The sequence below is a fragment of the Artibeus jamaicensis genome, unplaced genomic scaffold (genome assembly GCF_021234435.1).
Source record: "Artibeus jamaicensis isolate MK-2021 breed Jamaican fruit bat unplaced genomic scaffold, CSHL_Jam_final contig_332, whole genome shotgun sequence".
NCBI classification, from domain to species: domain Eukaryota; kingdom Metazoa; phylum Chordata; class Mammalia; order Chiroptera; family Phyllostomidae; genus Artibeus; species Artibeus jamaicensis.
Genome location: NW_026521788.1, coordinates 28,229,889 through 28,248,300, shown reverse-complemented (window position 1 = coordinate 28,248,300; position 18,412 = coordinate 28,229,889). Strand labels below are relative to the sequence as shown.

The 18,412-nt window shown below is 43.5% G+C and overlaps 1 protein-coding gene across 8 annotated transcripts in view; it reads left to right on the top strand.

Moving 5' to 3' along the window:
• KCNMA1 (potassium calcium-activated channel subfamily M alpha 1) overlaps window positions 1–18,412 on the top strand; it is a 735,030-nt gene that overhangs the window by 586,542 nt on the left and 130,076 nt on the right. For all 8 annotated transcript variants that reach the window (XM_053663957.1, XM_053663956.1, XM_053663955.1 and 5 more), the window contains exons 16-17: window positions 3,146–3,214; window positions 12,656–12,742. In XM_053663957.1, the coding sequence (XP_053519932.1) occupies window positions 3,146–3,214; window positions 12,656–12,742 (156 nt within the window). The remainder of the gene's footprint in view (window positions 1–3,145; window positions 3,215–12,655; window positions 12,743–18,412) is intronic.

Sequence of the window (18,412 nt, the reverse complement as noted above, 5' to 3'; positions counted from 1 at the left end):
CTGTAAAAATGGAAATCTTGCTTACCCTTGAACAAGTTGCCTAATTTCCACTTCTGGCTTTTCTATGGAAAGGCCCTTTGACCTTGAGCAAGTTGCTTCCCCATCTTTGGAACTCAGTTTGGCATCTGCCTGAGAAGAGCAGGGTCAGCCAGGCTTGAAGGGCCTGAGCGAAAAATCTGTGGTTGTGGCACCGTTGGTATATAATCCCTTTGTTTGCATCACCCTGTCCCGCTCTTGTTTGTCTCTTTGGCCAGTGATCAAAGGCATGGTTTGGGTCAAACAGCTTCTTAGAAAGAAGTTTCTATAGAGTAGTGTAGCATTATCTTAGAAAGAGACTTGAAAGGCATGAAAGAGGACTCAGAGATCTGCTGGTGTACTTCCTGCTAGGTTATGAATGTGCATAGGCTATGTAGATTTTATCGACTTTCCTGCATTAGAAAGCTGCTTTCTTTTTCTGTCCAGTTGGAAAACAGTTTTGAAGTAGCCTAGGAGGACATTATTATTACTGTGAACTGTTTCTTCCCTTCTCACCTGTAGGATCAGGTTGTTAAAGCAATTAAGAGCCTGGATCCCATGAACTACGAGAGTCCCAAATCAGAGTGGTCATTGCTCATAGAATCAGCAACTTGGCCTCTTCATGATCCTTGCTAAGTTAAGATCACACTTTTTGAGTTTTTGGCATTTAGTTGCTAGTTACTTTAAAAAGTGGTTACTTAATCTTAGTCATTTGGTTCAACAAATATTGCATAAGCCATCTGATATTTTAAACATTTTAAGCTCCAGAAGTAACAGCCCCATAAAAGGTGTGTGTTAGCGGTGCTCTATGGGACGTAAATTAAGAAGAACATTTTTCCAGCTGTAGTTGGATTGGTGTTTCAGCAAACTGTGTAATCAGCATAAAGCCCAGGTCATTAGAGTTTGCTGGCAGAAATCAGAAAACCTGCAAATCACCCAAGAGCCCCAATACACTTGCATGGAAATGGTCCTTTGGAATCTGACTGTTTGTTGAAAGCAATATGGAGGACCATGACCTCAGAGGCATGAATGAGCAATTGGTCTTATTCCCAACAAGTACTTTACCTGTAAGTAACACATCCTCAAGCCCAGCACATCTGATTATGGTGCTTTGCTATTTAAAGCAAACCAAAGTTTCCCATTCTGCTAAGAATAAGCAGCAGACACCTTGCTGTGGCCAGCAAAATCTTCTGATCTGCCTCCCACCCAGCTCCCCAACCCAGTCATTATCACAGTTGTTATTGCTGGTCCTGAAATACCCAACATTCCTTCCAGCCTCAGGGCCCTTGCACTTGCTGTTTCTGTTCCCTGGGATGCTCTTTCCCCACATCCTCTCATTGCCTGCTTCTCCATCATCCTCCGTTGCTTGGTGCTCTATGTCACTTCTTCAGAATGGTCCTCCTGGACCATTGCAGATAACACGGTTTTTCAGTTACTCTTTATTCTCTTAGGGGTTTTAGTTTCTACATAGTCTTGTGTTCTTATTACTTATTCTTTGTATAGTCACTTATTACCTATCTCTACCAATACAAAATAGACTTCACCGGGGATGAAGATGTTGTATATCTCGCTAAATAGTAGCTGGGACCTTGGCAAGTCACACAAGCTTTCTGAGCCTAAGTTTCATCACCTGAAAAATTGAGATAGTAGCAGAAGTCTGAATAACTAGGATAACATTTTACCTCTCAGGGATATGGTGGGGATTAAATCAAAGCACCAAGAAAGGCCTTGACCTGTGACCTAAAATATCCTCCCCCTTACAATGCTGGAGCTAAATAACCATCAACTCACTTCTCTGTCTATTAATAAACCATTGCTTTGTTATCCAAGAGACTTTGGGCCATAAGTGATAATGCCCATTATAGAAACACAATTATAAGTTATTATATATATATTATTTATATGAGCTTTTATTTCTATGAGTATATAAATATATTTTTTACATAATTGTATCATTATTTATATATTTTATCTATATAATGTTTTTTGTTGATCTTATACCTTAAAACAGTCTTCAAAATGTCATTTGTGAATGCTAATACATACCATATAGAACCATACTTCAACTGCGTTGCCTTATTACTGAACATTTAGGTTGTTTCCTTTTTTTTAACTCTGTATAAATATTACTACCTTGAATACCTTTATGCAGAAAGTATTTTCCAGAACCTGTTATGATTTTTTTAGAATCGAACGTCAGTAGTGGAAATGATTTCTTGAGTTTGTCTGTATCAGTGGTTCCATGCACAGTACTATGGGGAATTTCAAACCAGTCTAAAGCTCTTAAGGAAGTTACACTGGTTGAGGAGACAGAATTCAGACACATGAAACCACAGCCAATGTTAGACTGACTAAAGGCTAGAAGATGTGGTTGCAGACAAGGTGCTGGAGGAGTTCTGAGAGTGGAAAGGAAATCCGAGGGCAGCGGTTGCTGCAGAAGACCCACACAGAAGGTTAAGTTTGATATGGGCCTGGGGAGGGTGTCAGGAAGAAAGGAGATGTTCCGGGGGCAGGGTGTGTGTCAGTGAAGGAATGGAGGCAGGACCCAGTCTGCCTCGAAGCAGCCTGGGCTGTGGGCAAGAGTGGCAGGCAGATAAGGTGAGGCAGCTTGGCTGGAGCCAGGAATGACAGCTCTGCAGTCAAGTGCTGGGCAGTTACATGGAGGCTAAGGATTATTACCATCATTCTGAGCACACAGGGGTCTGCTCGGAACAACAATATGAGCCATTTGTACAAAAGACCAAAGCGGAATCCAAATAACAGGTCCAGCTGCTCCAAAAACCTCCCTCCCCCTGCAGTTAACATTTTACTACCCAACGGAGAAACTAATGAATCTGGCCCAGTATAAATCCCCAGGCACCAATTCCTGCTTGGGGTCTGTGTCTAGACATCTAGACCTGAGTGCAATTTGCACTTTGAACATTCAGCGCCTTATCGCTTGTGAGAAATCAGCCTTAATGGGGATGCTGGGAGGTGTCGCTCGCAGCCCCATCCGTTTGGCACAGCCACTGTAGAATGAGGGTCCCTTGGATAACTGCTGGATTAGGAGATGAAAAGGTCATAATAGTGTTTGCTAAGTGGCTCTGGTCCTCAGAAGCACTGACTGGGAGTTTTCTCCATCTCTTTGCAGGCTGTGTTTTGTGAAGCTCAAGCTCCTAATGATAGCCATTGAGTACAAGTCTGCCAACCGCGAGAGCCGGTAAGTCTGCTGTGTCTCAGCAGCCAGCTGACGTTTATGATGGTGAGAGTGCACTCTGGGAATGTTCGGTCCACTTTTTCTTTATTAGGCATTGTTTATGTGCTTGGAACCCTGATGCAACACCTCTCTGATCCTGGGACCCATTTTGAGGCATGTTCAGCCAGACACGGGTGTTCCTCTCCTGGACCCACCTGGCATCTCCAGCCCCACTGGGCGTTGAGAGTGTCTCTCCAGGGAATGGGACACTCAGCTCTCCATTTGGTCATGCCAACTTTCACTTTCCACCCTTTCAGCATAAAAGCAGGGGCAGACACTGTCCTCTTACCCCTTTTTACTGTTGTGAGCACAAAGCAGGTGGACCCTGGCCCCCATCCCAGCAGGCAGGGCAGAGCCGTGATGGGAGATACGAGCTCTCTTGATAGCCAAATTACAAGCAGCCTATTGTGGACCATATGTGCTTCTCCCGATGCAGCTGAAATCCAGGTGGCAGAATAACAGCTTCATGTAAATTAGCCAGGAGATCAAGGCTCAGAGGCAGGAGCCCTCTTTATTTATTTATTTTGTACTTAATTATGTGCAAATCAGGCTGATGAGGGACTGGGTCTGGTTGAAACAGATAACACCCCCGTCGATATACGAGTTCACATTGGAAGAAGGAAGTATCACATTAAAGAGGAATTTTGTTGAGGAAATACTGTACGTATTACAAATAAAATAGAGATGATTTTTGCCACCCCTACCCCCATTCTTATCCATAGTTTTGAAAGAAAGATAAGTCATTGAGAAATGTTCAGGCTTTTGTCCTCTGGAACGACAGCGTGGGTTGTTCCCGACTCTGGTCGGTTAGTCCTCTGTAGCGGGCAGGTGCTCTCTGACGAGAGTGCAGGGCGAGACTAGAGGTTCCTGCTATCATCGTTTAAGGAGTTTTCATTGTTTGGATGAATGACTCAATAAAGCTAGACTTCCAAATGTGCAGTCTGTGTCTCTATATCAAAACAACAACAACAACACTGGATTATCAGCAAATTAATCCAATGTTCTCTGTTACCTTAACCCCTGGATCAGATTGCTCATAAAGTCAATCTGATCAAACTTTCGTCTCTTATGAAAATCCAAATCAACCAAGAGGAAGAAAAAATGGTAGATTTGGTAGACACATGTAGAACATGGATGTAGCAGTTAACAAATATGTATGTAGATACACATTTTTCTTTTCTGTGTTGGCAAAGTGAAGAATATTATTTGCAAAAAAAAACCCAAAGCACTAAGAGTCCTGGCTATTTGCTGTTCAGCAGATAACATGGGTGTTTCTGGGACTACTGCTTGCCCATGTCACCAATACTCACCAGCACCTGTGTAGGGGGCTTTGCAAATGATATCTTCTATGTTGCCAAGTCAGTAAATCTTTGTGCAATTCAGTGTTCTCTCTTTATTTTTTGTGCATCTCTCAAAAAAGTGTCATGATGTGGGTGATGCCAAATAGTGTTTCTCAACCATTCTGGAAAAATTTTTATAGCTGGAGACTGTACTCTGAACCTTGACCAGTCATCTCTCACCTGCCACTTTTTGGTCACAAGGAGGGACAGAAGAAGTGTGTTGATGGTTCAGTGTGAATACATTGACCGCACTCTGAGGAAAAGAAATCAGAGGTTTTCCTGAACAGAGAGAGTCTTTTCTTTGATGGACTCTCCAAGTAATTCACATATCAGAGGTGTTTTCAACAAAGCCAAATGTACAGATAGAGTTCTTTAGATTTTTCTTTTTCTTTTTTTTTAAGAAAAGGGAGAAGAGATTTGTTTGGCTTTGTTTTGGCTTTCTGTGTGCCTTTGCCAGCTTTAACCCTCACATGTGGCTTGGTCTCAATGTGGAAGCTCATTGGTTCTTGTGGAAAAAGGTGTATCTGAGGGAATGTGGATCATATCTCTGAGAAAACACAGGACTTAATAAACACAGTATCTATGTTTCAAAGAATCAAGTGTTTGACCCTCCCTGAGATAATAATCTTAGGTTTTTTCCAGCATTCAGAATGTCCCATTTCCTTCCCTCTCACCTGCTCTAAGTGCCCTGGTGTCAAAACTCGGAGAACCCTCCTTCTCCCTCCCACCCCTTGCCTCCAGCCTATGTTGAGCGACCTCCTCTGTTGTTTCATACCGTGATACTGTGCCCATGCTTTGCTGAGAAACCTTGTTTTCACATGCATCCTTCAAATAATTTGAAACAAAGGTTTTATTCCTTCTTTTCCTTTTGGTGTCAGTCAATTTATTATCACGTTGTTTGATTTAAATTCTTTTCTTGTCGTTTTGCAGAAGCCGAAAGCGGTATGCACTCTTCGTTAACTTTCCTCCCAACCTCCACCCTCTATCTTCACTTCTCACTACAGGACTATTTGCCAAGAATTCAGGAAGATAGGGAATATATATATATATATATTTGTGTACATGTATATATAATCTCATTCCCTTGTCTGTTGTATATGTATATATTTATAAATGTATATTTATACATAAATCCCTCTCAAACTAGTGTACATAAAAACTTTAAGTAGCCTATTGCTTTTCTTGTTTGATTTGTTGATTCTTTTGGATGATGCACTAACTTCTTTGCAGGAAACCAAAACAAACAAAAACTACTATGAAAGACACAATTCTGTTCTCAGTTATGACACCAATGATGGGAACAAATGCTGTTCAAGTTGCAAAGGAGGACGCTTCTGTCCAGCCCGCGGTGTCTGTTTCTGTCCCGTCCTGGTGTGTCTTGGTGTCCACCAGACTCTGTGGTGCCATTTGTCTACATAACACATCCACATTCCCCGTGACCTCCCCCCCCCATGTCTACTTCCAGCGTGTGTCCTTTTATCCACAAAACAGAGACCAAGCCCTTGCATTTACCTCTTTCCTTATGCCTAGTTGGGTGATAATGTTTTGCTCATTTTGTTTCTCGTGCAGTACTCAGTGCAGAGTTAGGACACTGCTACTAAATTGCCAGATTATCACGTTTGATTTACTGGATGAGTTACTGTTTCTTGAGGTCGCCTTACAGCTTTCTGTTCTTCCTCGTGTCTTTGGACATATTTCTTAACATGAAGTATTGTAGCTTTCACCATGTGACCTCCCCTTGTTTGCTGCTCTTACATGTTGCATGAAGCATGACCAAATTTTTATATAGCTTTTTTCATTTAACTTTTTGGGTTAATAGTTCCAGTGTAGCTTTTCAGATGTTTTCTCTGTGTAAAGAAGTATTGTGGAAGACATTCCATTGAGATGCCTACTTGTTCATCTTCTCAAGCTGTTTTTCTCAGTGGCTGTGATCACTGTCCCATCTTTGTGTTTGTGATTCCGTGTGTGTGCGTGCATTTGTCTAGAACTCTTTCCAAAGTCAGACTGTGCTGTGAGTTTTTGAGTAGATGTGTGAAAATGGACGTGGCTTCCTGTCAGTTTGGTATTGTTGATATGATCCAACTGCGAGAAGTTACTGCAACACTTTGCCTCCTCCAAGGCCCACGGCGGTTGCACCTCTGCCGTGGGCTTTTGGCTTTTGAGTCTCTTTACCGTGTGGTGAAGGCATGTTGTGATGTAGGCATGATGTGTCTAAAGTGCACCAAAAAGTGACTCAGCTTGTTCCCAGAACCAAATTCCCAGCATTGTCCTTTCCAAATGAATTACCTCTTTTCCTTCCCATGTGGCTACTGTTTTTCTTGCGTGCAAAATCTATTTAAAAATGCTACTTCTAAAATGACTGAGATGGAATCAGGATGAACATATCATTGGTTGACCACAGTGGTGGCCATTTGGGTCTGACCAACTGGGAGCAATCTTTATCATGCTGTCTCTGTGTAAGTGACCTGGGTTCAAGTATACTAAAGCATGGAATACATACTGTGAAAAAGTGTATGTGTCTAGTTGTGTGGGACTCCAGCTGCATATATTTGAATGCCCGGAAGAAATGAAAAGTTCCAGAAAGGCAGTAAGATTTGAGATTTGCGGTTTCTGTAGGCTGTGTGCTAACACAGCCCCTAAACTGCAAGGCAGTTGTAGTTGTATTTCCTGAAATGGGAACCAGTTGGTTCAAAGAAAGTCCCACCCAATAGTAATCACATTTGACCTCGTATCATCAGAGAGGCCACTTTCAGTGGCCTGATCCCCCTGGGCACAGCATGAATGGAAGCCCTAGATTGTTCTTATTCTTTTGCTCTAGGTAATGAAGTCCCATTAGCTTTCTAGACATTGATATAATTACCATGTTATCGAATACAAACTATGTTCTCATGCAAGTGATATTTTTGTAATTGCTCAGGGAATGGTACATCACACCTACCAGAAATTGAGCGGGAAGAAAAGAGATATACACCTGTCATATTTATCCATAGTGGATAAAAGTTTCCATTAAAAAAATTATTTCAGTTGAATTACTAATCACTGTTTTTTTCTAAAAGCAGCAAACAAATAAAGTTTATGATAATTGGAGGAGAAGGAGCTAGATGTTTCCCAGTTAATGCATAAGTGGTAAAGAAAGGGAATACCTCGTTTTGCCCCAATTGTCTACCCTGACCAAAATTCAGCAAGAGATACACAGTGAAAATACACAGATAACTCACTGCAGCCTGAGACCTGGAGCTCCCCTCCCAGAGGGACCTGGCAGGGATGTTTCCCTGGGGGACTGAGCCCTGCTAGCCAGTTTCATGTGATGTGTTTTGGGATCAGGAACACATATATCAGTTCTCAGTGAGTGGTGTTTTCAGTATTGAAATCAGTTGCTTCAGCTCTCCACATGGGTGGCTATTCCACTGCACCCTAGAAGAGGTGTGATTGCTCCCCTGGTCGGCCTGACTGATAAGAACTGCAGCTTGGTCTCGGAAGAACAGCTCTGACTCCCTTTCTCCTTAGCAGACAGAGAAGGAGCGGTTTTGGAACTGAGACCCATGACTTTTGTTTTTCACTCATTCAACCAATAGTTGCAAAGTGCCTCTTCCATGCCGCTGGCTACATGAGAAAGGAATTTATAAAAGTAAATAAAATATGGTCATGCTTTCCACTCCTTTACTCAACTATAAGTTCCCCACAAATATATATATATATTTGCTCCTATAGTGCGTGAGGAGCCGAAGAATAAGTCTAGATACAAAACTAGTCTGAGAGCAAAAGAAAGAGAGAACGAGAATGCTTGGCGAAGAGACAATGGCAGGCCTTTGCCTCCGGTTATCTCTGAATGTTTTCAGTTGGAATTAACAAGGTCATAGTGGAAAGAGGATAATTTATAGGTTTCTTGAACCGAGGGAAGGCCCACCCCTGCCAAGAAGATGTCCTTATTGGAATTCTGCTAATTGATGTATGGACTTTTTTTAAAATAGATTTTCTTGATTCTTCACATGACATCTTGAAGTTTATCTTTGTCTGATAAGCTAGTGAATTAGACAGAATTGGGAGACAGAGACTGATTTAAAGTGCTACACATGGCAGGAGGCTTTTGGCAGTCATGAAAACAAACAAACTAAACATAGGGTATTTTAAGAGATGAAAGATCTTTGGAGAAGTTTACATATTTCCATTAGGAGGACAGTAACAGATTTTAAGGATAGTTGATACTTTGTGGGAACAAAAAAGTTACTTCTGTCCAGGATCTTTACCATTTTACGTTTTCAAAAAATGAGGATCAAAACTTTAAACTTCATAGATTTGAAGTACGTATAAAAGACTTAATGTCTAAAATATCAAAAAGGGTAACATATTTCCTCCAAGAGTCTTTGAGACCGTGTGCCCACACAGGGAGTGTTGTGTGCAGGGCTCCCTGGAGTCTGGCATGTGTGTTTGTATACCGAACCCTCAGATACACGAGGGTAGTCCAGCCCAGTGAGCATCTTTATATATCTAGATGTGTTTCCTTCACTATTCTCCAGAGCTGGGCTCATCCTTCTCATTCCCACCCAGAAGGCTGCCTTAGTCCGATCTGGACCCCGGCAAGTGATACAGCCTCACACAGCATGCAGAAGTGATTTAAAGCCTCTGAGCCTTGTCCAGAAGACAACAAGAGGACATTCTGGGATTACATGGTCGCTGACGTTCTTGTAGGTTCTTAGTGCCTTTTACACTCAGCCATAAAGCTTAAGGAACAGAGTTACTCCACTGTGCAGCCAAAAGCCCGTCCAGATTAGCCCATCCCCTGATACTGTGCAAGAATCAAGTTACCAACCACAGATACTGTGGTCAGTAAAAAGGTCTTTCAAGTGCCACTAGGGTACCTCCTGGGTAGTTTCTCAGCACCAAGGACAAAATGGGGAGTGTGATGCTATGAGAGATTATTTACTTCTCATGTACTTGTTACAATTACCATGTATACTATTTATAGCAGCCATGTATTGAAGACCTACTATGTTTCAGTTGCTTGGCACATAGTATGTACTTTAATTCAGCAACACTATAAGCTAGTGATTATTCACCCCATTTCACTGACAAGGAGTGAGAGGCTCAGCAGCCCCACGTGCTCCAGTCCAGGACCTGAAGCTGCGGGCCCGACACATGCACCTGTGTGCTTAACCAAGCGCAGCAGCAGAGCGGAGACTGGGGCAAAAGATCTGCCTTACATCCCTGCCCAGATCTTTTCCTCTGCACCCTCAAACTTGGCTGAAGCAAGCTTGAGGGCTGTAATAAATTATCTCAACCTGCAGTCTCTGGAGTGACAATCCCAAATTCTTACGGTAGGCCAGTTCTTCCTTGCTGCTGATAAAGAACAGAGGAAATGAAAAGAGACTTTTCATTGATAGGAACCTTGCTGTCACCACCATGGCACAGTGGGATCCATCACTGCAGTGCAGTTACCGAAGCACGTAATGTAAAAAAGGGGAAGTGGATTCTGCGCGAGGCTTGTTTTGTGCATATATGTCACCAAGACATTGATGAGTGTCAAATTTCCCCTTTTGAATTGCGTTGCTGAAATCATGATAGGATTTTTTCCCCACTCAGGAAGCTCTTTTATACTCTTAAATGAATGCATGTCAACAGGTAGAATTTTTCAATTTTAAGGAATTAGCTCCTTTAATCTCCAGAAGTTACCCCGAATTTTTCATAGGTCCTTGCCCATTGTTCTTAAGTGTACAGTTCCTCACCCTGTAACTTTAATTATGGCCAGGATGTTTCTTAAGCCCTGCATTCCATTTTTTGGGGCCAGCTAAGGGAAATCTGATAATTCCGTTAAGAATGATGGAATTATTATTCCATCATTCTTACCATACCCTTTTGGCTTTTGTTTTTTGCAATAATAAATAATAAATGAAACAATAACCGATAGACGTCAAGCCTTCTGTCAATTATCTCACTTGACTTTCTGAAGAAACTATGATTATCATCGTCTTGTGGGTGAGGAAATTGAGTTCTAGAGAGGTTCAGAAACTTGACCAAAGTCAGACAGCTACTAAATGGCTGTGCTGGCATTTGGAATCGCAGAGCCAGGGCATGTAAGAGCTGCCTTACAGGAACAGGAGTAGAAAGTGTGCAGAATCCAGGATGCTGCCTTTCTAAAACATTGCACTTAATTGGCTTTGAGAGTAGAGTCATCTGAACTGCAGAAGCTTCGACCCTTTTCTCCTCGTGATCATGAGAAGTCAGAGGGCTGGTTGATGAATGTGCAGAACTGGTGGTTACCATATTTTGCCGTGTGTAGTGTGCACCCATGTTTCTGGCCCAAACTTTCGGGGAAAAAAAAATCTTTCATTTTAATTTTTTAATTCAATGTTTTATTTATATGTATTTGAAAACAAAACCAATGATCGTATTCCAGGGTATTATTTTGCATACAGATATCGTCATTGCTTCCTAGAGTTACACTTTTAATGCATAGGCATAAATAAAGGAATTAAAAACCTTTATATAGATACAGAATTAGTAAAGCCCGTGTACAATGCACATCCTTATTTTCCCCTCAAAAATGTGGGCAGAAAAGTGCACATTATACAAGCAAACTGTGGGTCAGTGGGGGGTTCCTCGAGGCACTGCCCTTGGCAGGCTGCACTGTTGGTCGTGGTGCTGCCTCCTGATTTGTGAGGGGTCCCTGTGTTGTCTGTGGTTCTAGGGCAGAACAGCCAAATCTTCATGAACTCTTGTTATTATTTAGTGTTAATAATAGCAGTGACACAGGATTGGTGTCCTCCCGTCAGGCCTTATTATGGGTAATCGTAGATGTTCTTATGACCACAAACAATTGTTCTGCAATAATTATCTACTCCATTCTCTCAACAGAACAAAAGTTCACCTGGGTCCTTCCTGTATTGCTCTGTTGGTCACTGCACTTTTCTGAAATGGCTTTAGCAGCAGAAAGGGATTACATGTTAATTGCCATCCTCCGTTTTGATTATTTTAAGCAGTTAAAGACTTCCTTTTGCCTGATTCCAAACATCCATTACATGAAACACCCAATTTTCAGATCAAAGACTCCTTCTGTTGTATCTATTGCTGAATTTAGAGTCTGTAAATTCCATATCCATTCAGCCGAAAGCCTCATCTCACTTTCTAAGTGTATGGCGTTCCCGGATTCTGCTTTTGATCTGCAGAAAATTAGACTTGTTTGTTTCATCCATTTATTAGATTAGGATACACTTATCTCTCTGTCAGTCCAAACACAACTTGGTCTCCTAATCTATTTATACCACTTTGAAATAGGACAGTGTATATTTAGGTTGATACTTCCCTGCAAGGGAAGTTTTTTTAAGCAGTAATTTGCATTTGTTTTCTAATTACAGTTTGCCCCAATCAGGATGTGCTAGACACACACCTTATTCAAAGAACTCCCTTACATCTTTGTAAACAACATGCTGGAATCATTAAGTATTTCCAATTGCTGGCATTTTCCTTTTTCACTGTTCTGGTAGACCTAATTCTTTCTACATAGACTGCACATGGAACCTACTTCCATGTCCTCATCAGTGTCATGCAGAGGTTCTGTTTGCTTCTGCATCAGTTTGAGGTGTCTTGTACCGTTCCCTGCAGTAGAATGTGGTGTGTATATGTGTATGTTTCTGTATGCATATAGGGGTCCCATTAATGCTCTGTCATCTAATGGAAAATTGGTATAGCAGTAACTTTATTAGACTAATAACACTCAGTGTTGACCATCAACAGTATTGTCCAAAGGGGCACATTATTGGGGATTTTGCTTCAGATCAGAAGCCCGTGTTTGCAACCCCATTATAAAAACCTGGCCCCGCAGCCCCGATTTGCTTTGATTTTTGCAATGGGCAGTATGCCAGCCTGGGGACTGAGTGGCTGAGCTTTATGATGGCATTATCCAAATAAATGTGTGGGACGGTGGACTTCAAGCTCTGGACAAAATCTTTGAGGAAAGCATTAGACTAGTGGGCCCCCTATACGATTGAACAGTGTGGCGTAGCCTTTGAGGTTTTACTCAGAACATGACCTCACAAATGTGTCTTCTTTGTTTTTGTTCACTGAGCAGTATATTAATTAATCCTGGAAACCATCTTAAGATCCAAGAAGGTACTTTAGGATTTTTCATCGCAAGTGATGCCAAAGAAGTTAAAAGGTAAGAGCTTATTTTCACCTGCCTTCCTTTCTGTTGCAGCCATAGACATCTTGACCCGCTGCGGTGGGCGTGCTCTGTATGTATCGGGCCGTAGCCCCCAACTTCATAGCCTGTCTCTGGGCATCAAGTGGTGCCAGATCTCAGGAAAAAGGGATTGTGCTTTCAGATGCTTCCATGGGCTCCTCCTCACGTGCGCAATCAGCTCCACATCTCCGGATTAGAGCAATAACACTTTAGAGGTAGGAGAGCCTTGTTACCTCCGCCTTCATTTCCCAAGGAGGAAAACAGAGTTCCAGAGAGCTGAGTTGATTGTCTAAGGTCCCCCTGATGCTCAAGACCCAGAACAACATAGCACAGGACCACTGACTCCTCATCTACAGCTCTTTACATAATGTCGTTACTCAGGCAAAGTTACTTGAGGATTATCAATTCTTTACTTTCAGCATCAAATGGAATCTCAAAAGGTTTGGATTGACTTCAGATGAAATATTAAACTGGCTATATTTCTATGTATGGCCATCTAGCAAAGTGGCTGCGGTTGTCAGGTTCAGTTCTGAAGCCTCTGTAGGTATAGCCCTGGGCTTCACTGGCCTCCGTGTTTTATGATAACTTTATTAGTATCCTTAAACCTGTTCAAGCAGCCTAGGAAATTATAGGACTCTGTGCAGAACACCATGGAACATTGTCGTATTGGATTCTATCCTATGAACTAGAAAAGATTTACTAGCAGAAAAATGGGACTCACTGCCTGCGCAGGTTGCTCAGCTCATCAATAACATTACCTAAAATGTTTTCATTAATCATGAAGGTCTGTAATTTATTGAAGCCCATCTTCTTCACGTAATGGGTTCCTATGCAAAGCCAGGCCCGTGCTAGGTGTCTACATTTTTATATTGTTCCTCCTCAGAAAAGAATCTGTTAAGGCACATCTTCAAAGCACCCAGGCTTTGGTCTCCTCCTCTGTGAAGTTGAGGGGAATGATTCGTCCAGGCCACACGGCACATAAGCAAGTGGCAGAGCCTGGGCAGGGACTTGTCTTTCCTTTCCTCAACCCCACCGGGTCTACCAGAGGTGGTAATGTGAGCAAATTCTTACGTAGAGTTTCCCGTGTGGCGGCACTCTTCTAAATACCAGGTGCCAGGTATTGATGAGCTCCCCTAATCCACTCAGCAACCTGACGAGATAGACAGCATTGTTAGTACTACTTTACAAACGAGGAAACTGAGGCACAGGTCGGTTCACTAACTTGCCCAAAGTCACACTGTTGGTTCAAAGCCAGGGGTTAAAACCAGGAAGTCTTCTGTTCTTCATTATTTGCCGAGAGGGAGACCTGACCTGCTGAGCGCAGAATGATGATATTTGGTGGCTGATGCTTATTATTATCTTCCTCATCATCCACTGTTGCAAACTAGTCATACCAGTTATAAAGCTTTCAGGTAAGAAAAGGAGGGTGGAAAAGGGAAACAAATCTTTAAAACGGAGCTATCTGATGACACATCTGCTTCCTCAAAATTACCATTATTCAGGTGTTGGAGAGGGAAACCTCACTATCCAGGTCCTTACAGGTTTGTAGGTCCTTACTGTTCTTTAAGAGTACCCTGAGAGCCGGGTTCACCCGAGAGAGCGCAAAGGTGGGGTGGGAGGAATGGGACTGAACGCCCACCTCCCAGGGCCCCTGGAGGAGAAGGGCAAGGGCGTGCTCGCATCCAGACCGAGACACAAAAGCTGGAAGCAGCGTCTCAGCACCGTGAGTGGGGGCAGGGGAGCAGAGTGGCACCGTAGATCTCGTGTGCCTCCCACACAGCAAATATAACATGAAGCTCCCATTTGTGTAATTCTATTTCCTATTGCATCTCTCACTAATGAATGTCACAAATACCAGGCAGTCCAAGAAACAAATTACCTCCTATATTAGGGAGTGCAGGATGTCTCATTTCAGTGCTTTATGGTATTCACAAATACATGCTGACACAATCAGCTGCAACACCAGCCTGTAATTTTCCGTGGTGTGTGATGTGTCAGAGCAAATGCTGTCAGTTAGGGGATTTCAAATAGATGAAGACTGCAGAAAACCTCAGAAAGGACATTGGAGATTTGAATGAAACTAAACAAGTTTTGTAAAAATGGAAAAGTAGATTACGATGCTCTCGTATTGAGTCCGCACCCTGTGCTGCAAAAAACAACAAAAGAAGTTAATGGATCCGGCTCATAGAAACTTTCTGATGCTGTGTGTTAGGGAAAAAAGAGGAGCAAAGCCATCCAACTCCGGTCTTAATAAGGTCACTTTGAGATAAGCATTTGGGCTCTTGCCCTGTACTCCTTGCCACGAAATATTCTGCTTCTTCAATAACCTTCACATAGCATTGAACGTAGGTGTCACAAAATGGTGCTTCATCAGCTCTGTTTGGCTTGCAGGCATGGTTCATTTGAATCACAATTAAAAAATAGTTGCCAAAGTGGAGAAGTCCTAATATTTTACATAAAAATTTCTATTACTGATTTCTCCTGAGACTTGCAGGTCCAACATCATGGCGCGGCATTCAGTCATTCATTCATCCAACACGTGCAGGTCGCTCCCTTTTTAGGACACTGTACTAGGTGCCAGGGAAATGGCGGAGACAGTGCCGAGGAGTCCCTGCTCTCTCGGGCTCACGTTCCCTGGAGGAGAGAATCGCAGTTGTGTGTAGTCGTGGCGCCAAGCATGAGCACGGCTGGGTCACTGAGTTAGGTTGGGTGTAGGTGAAGGTTTCTCAGAGGGAGTGAGCCTGAGCAGACGGTGAGGTGATGGGAAAGAATCCATGAGACAGAGACCTGAGGGAAGAGGGGACACGTCTGTCATGGTCAGGGAACCACAGGGAAAAGAGGACGTTTGGGGAAGCGGAGTGGCGAGGGGAGGGCAGAAAGAGCAGTCGGGCCAGTTCCCGAGGGGCTTCGTACAGAGGTTGGGTCTGTTAGAAAATGGAGTCAGGGTGGTTGAGGCTGGCAGTGATGTCACCTGGTTCACATTATTAAAAGGCCTTTCTGCGCTGTAGAGAATCAGATGCAGGGGAAGCGGAGAGGAGCCAGGAGACTCTGCAGAAATTAGGTGGGAGGCCATGGCTTGGGCTCAGCTGGGGGTGGGGGTGGTGAGACTAAGACCAGTTCAGAATATCTTTTGGAGAGTTCGTAGGGCCCAACTGGACATAAGAGGAGAGGAATCGAGAATGGAGGTGAGATCTGATGATGACTCCATCTCCCTGAGATGGGGAAAGTGGGAAGAGGAGCAAGACTGGGGTGGAGGGAATTTAAGACTCATAACTGGGTTGTGTTAAACAGGATATATGCATTAAGTGTACACATGGTGATGCCATGAAGGCAGCTGGAGCTAAGATTCTTAGGACAAAGGAGAGGGCTGGAGGTGTAAATTTGGGCGCTTCCCAGTGAGGGTCCTGGTAAGAAACAGATAACACACTTACATGGGAAAAAAGAGGAGAGTTCTGTGAAGAGAATCTATAAAGCTGGGGGCACAGAGTTAAGGAAAACCTACAAGGAATGGCAGAGCACCGCAGAGTTGGCAACAGAGGGAGCCACTCTCAGCCCTGGGTTTGGAGAGTCCGGGGGAAGCAGGGCTGTTAGAACTAGACGGGGAGGGTGGGCTGTGGGAAGGGCTACCTCGCGGGAGCTGTGTCCTTCTGCAGAGAACGGTGAGCTGCCAGGAGAGGACTCATCTCTTCTTTCCCTCCTGTCTCTTGCTGTCTCCCCACATTAGACAGACACAATGAGAAACCAGAAAACAAGGAGACCCTAAATGCCAGCCTTTCAGGGCACAGATATGGTCTTCTTGACGACCTGTGTGGCAGGGTCAGCAGCTGAAGGGTAGGTGGGGAGGGTGTGGCCAAGTGGGAGAGGGAGTGGAGAAGAGACCAGAGAACCTGGAGGTGGGAGGAGGAGATAGTGTCGATCCTGAGGTGTGCGAAACAGCCCCCGGAGACCAGGGCGGCGGGTTTAAAGTGAAATCAGTCAGCAACACTCAGCTGCTCAGGTGCAGGTATGCAGCAAGGTAGGGGCTTTGCCAGGTGAGCAAGAGGGAGGCAGAGGTAGGTGGGGAGTAGAACAGTGCTGGCAGAGAAGTGCCACTTGGCAAGACTCGGATGGAGTTTAAATACTCTGCCCTCTCCAGTCAGGGGATATGCCTCCGGGTTGCCACAGACCCACCCCCCCCCACCCCCCGTCTCACTCATTAACTTTCCCTGTCTGGCTCCCGTGGGTGTTTTACTTTCAGAATCAGCTTTAATTCATGAGGTAATTATATTTTACTTTTCAACAGTCTATTCAGGCTCATCATCATGTCATCATCTCCTTAGTAGAGGTGTGTTTAAGACCTTGGGCACTGGGACTAGATTATGTGGATTTGAATCCTGGTTGTGCCATTTAGCTGTGTGACCTTGGGAAGGCACTTAACCTCTCTGATTTTTAGTTTTCTGTAAAACAGATACTAATCAGACTTCCATCAAAGGATTGTTTGAGAGTAAAATATGTTAATACTTATTAAATGCTTAGAACAGTACCTGGTCTATAATCTATGCTCTGTAAATGTTAGCTACTAGTATTAATACATTTAGGAACATCAAATGTGGGGAAAAATGGGCAAAGGAAGTGAAAACAAAATTGCTTCCTTCTTTCTTGCACTTCCTTTTTAAGGCAGGTCGTCACTGATTGGGTTCCTAGCCACATTGTCACTGAGGACAAACAGTCAGCTACCTTTTATGGTTCGGGCAAGATCGATGAAAACTGGCATTTAAAGCAATAGTGGATGAGCTGCCAGGGTGGAAGGAGCATGGGGCCTGAATCTAGAAGTCCTGGGGCTGGCCAGGTGCCTGCACAGGATGACAGTGGACAGTTATGCCTGCCTCTTCCATTTACAGATGAGGACACTTGGGTCCCAGGGCTTTTGGCTGCAAGATCTCAGCTATCTTTCAGATCAAAAGTCTTAACATTGGTTTCCAAAAGTCCCAGATCTATGAAAAAACATAAAAAGAAACCTAGGAATAAAATGGTCAAGAATTGTGTTTATTTCTTTATAGCACTGGTCAAGGACAGACCATGTTTATCCCTGGCATTCGGCTTCCTGTTAGGAGTGGCGAAGGTGTTAAGCCAGGGATTTTGTGAGTCCCTCTACTCAGAAGGCTGTGAGGTTGTTCAGTGAATTTTATCACCTCCCCAGTACTGATTGGACACAGGCCTCTGGTGCTGTTTTTCTAGGCCCCGAGCCTTTTAAATAGCGCTTGAATGGTCTTACTTTGTTTCATCCAGAATATCTTTGACATGGCCAGTGCTCTTTGTCATCACATTGACACTTAAGTAAGATGAGGGGATTTTCCTGTTGATTGATTGCTTTCTCTGGGTCGTTTTCTACTCACCCCAACCCTATAATGCCCGCTGCCCACCCCATTCCACTGGCCAGCGGAGCTGTTCTATGTAGTGAGAAGAAAACCTTCACTTATTACATGATCTCAAGGCTGGAGAGTATGGGAGTTGGTCCAGCCAGCTTTGCAGTGAATGTGGATGATGGAAACCCAGAAGGAATTTGACAGAGGAACCCCTTGATTCATCACTTTTGATTTTCCTTCTCTAATCTCCTCCTCAGCCTCTCTCTTCGGCTGAAATGGAAAGATGCTTTCAGAGTGACAA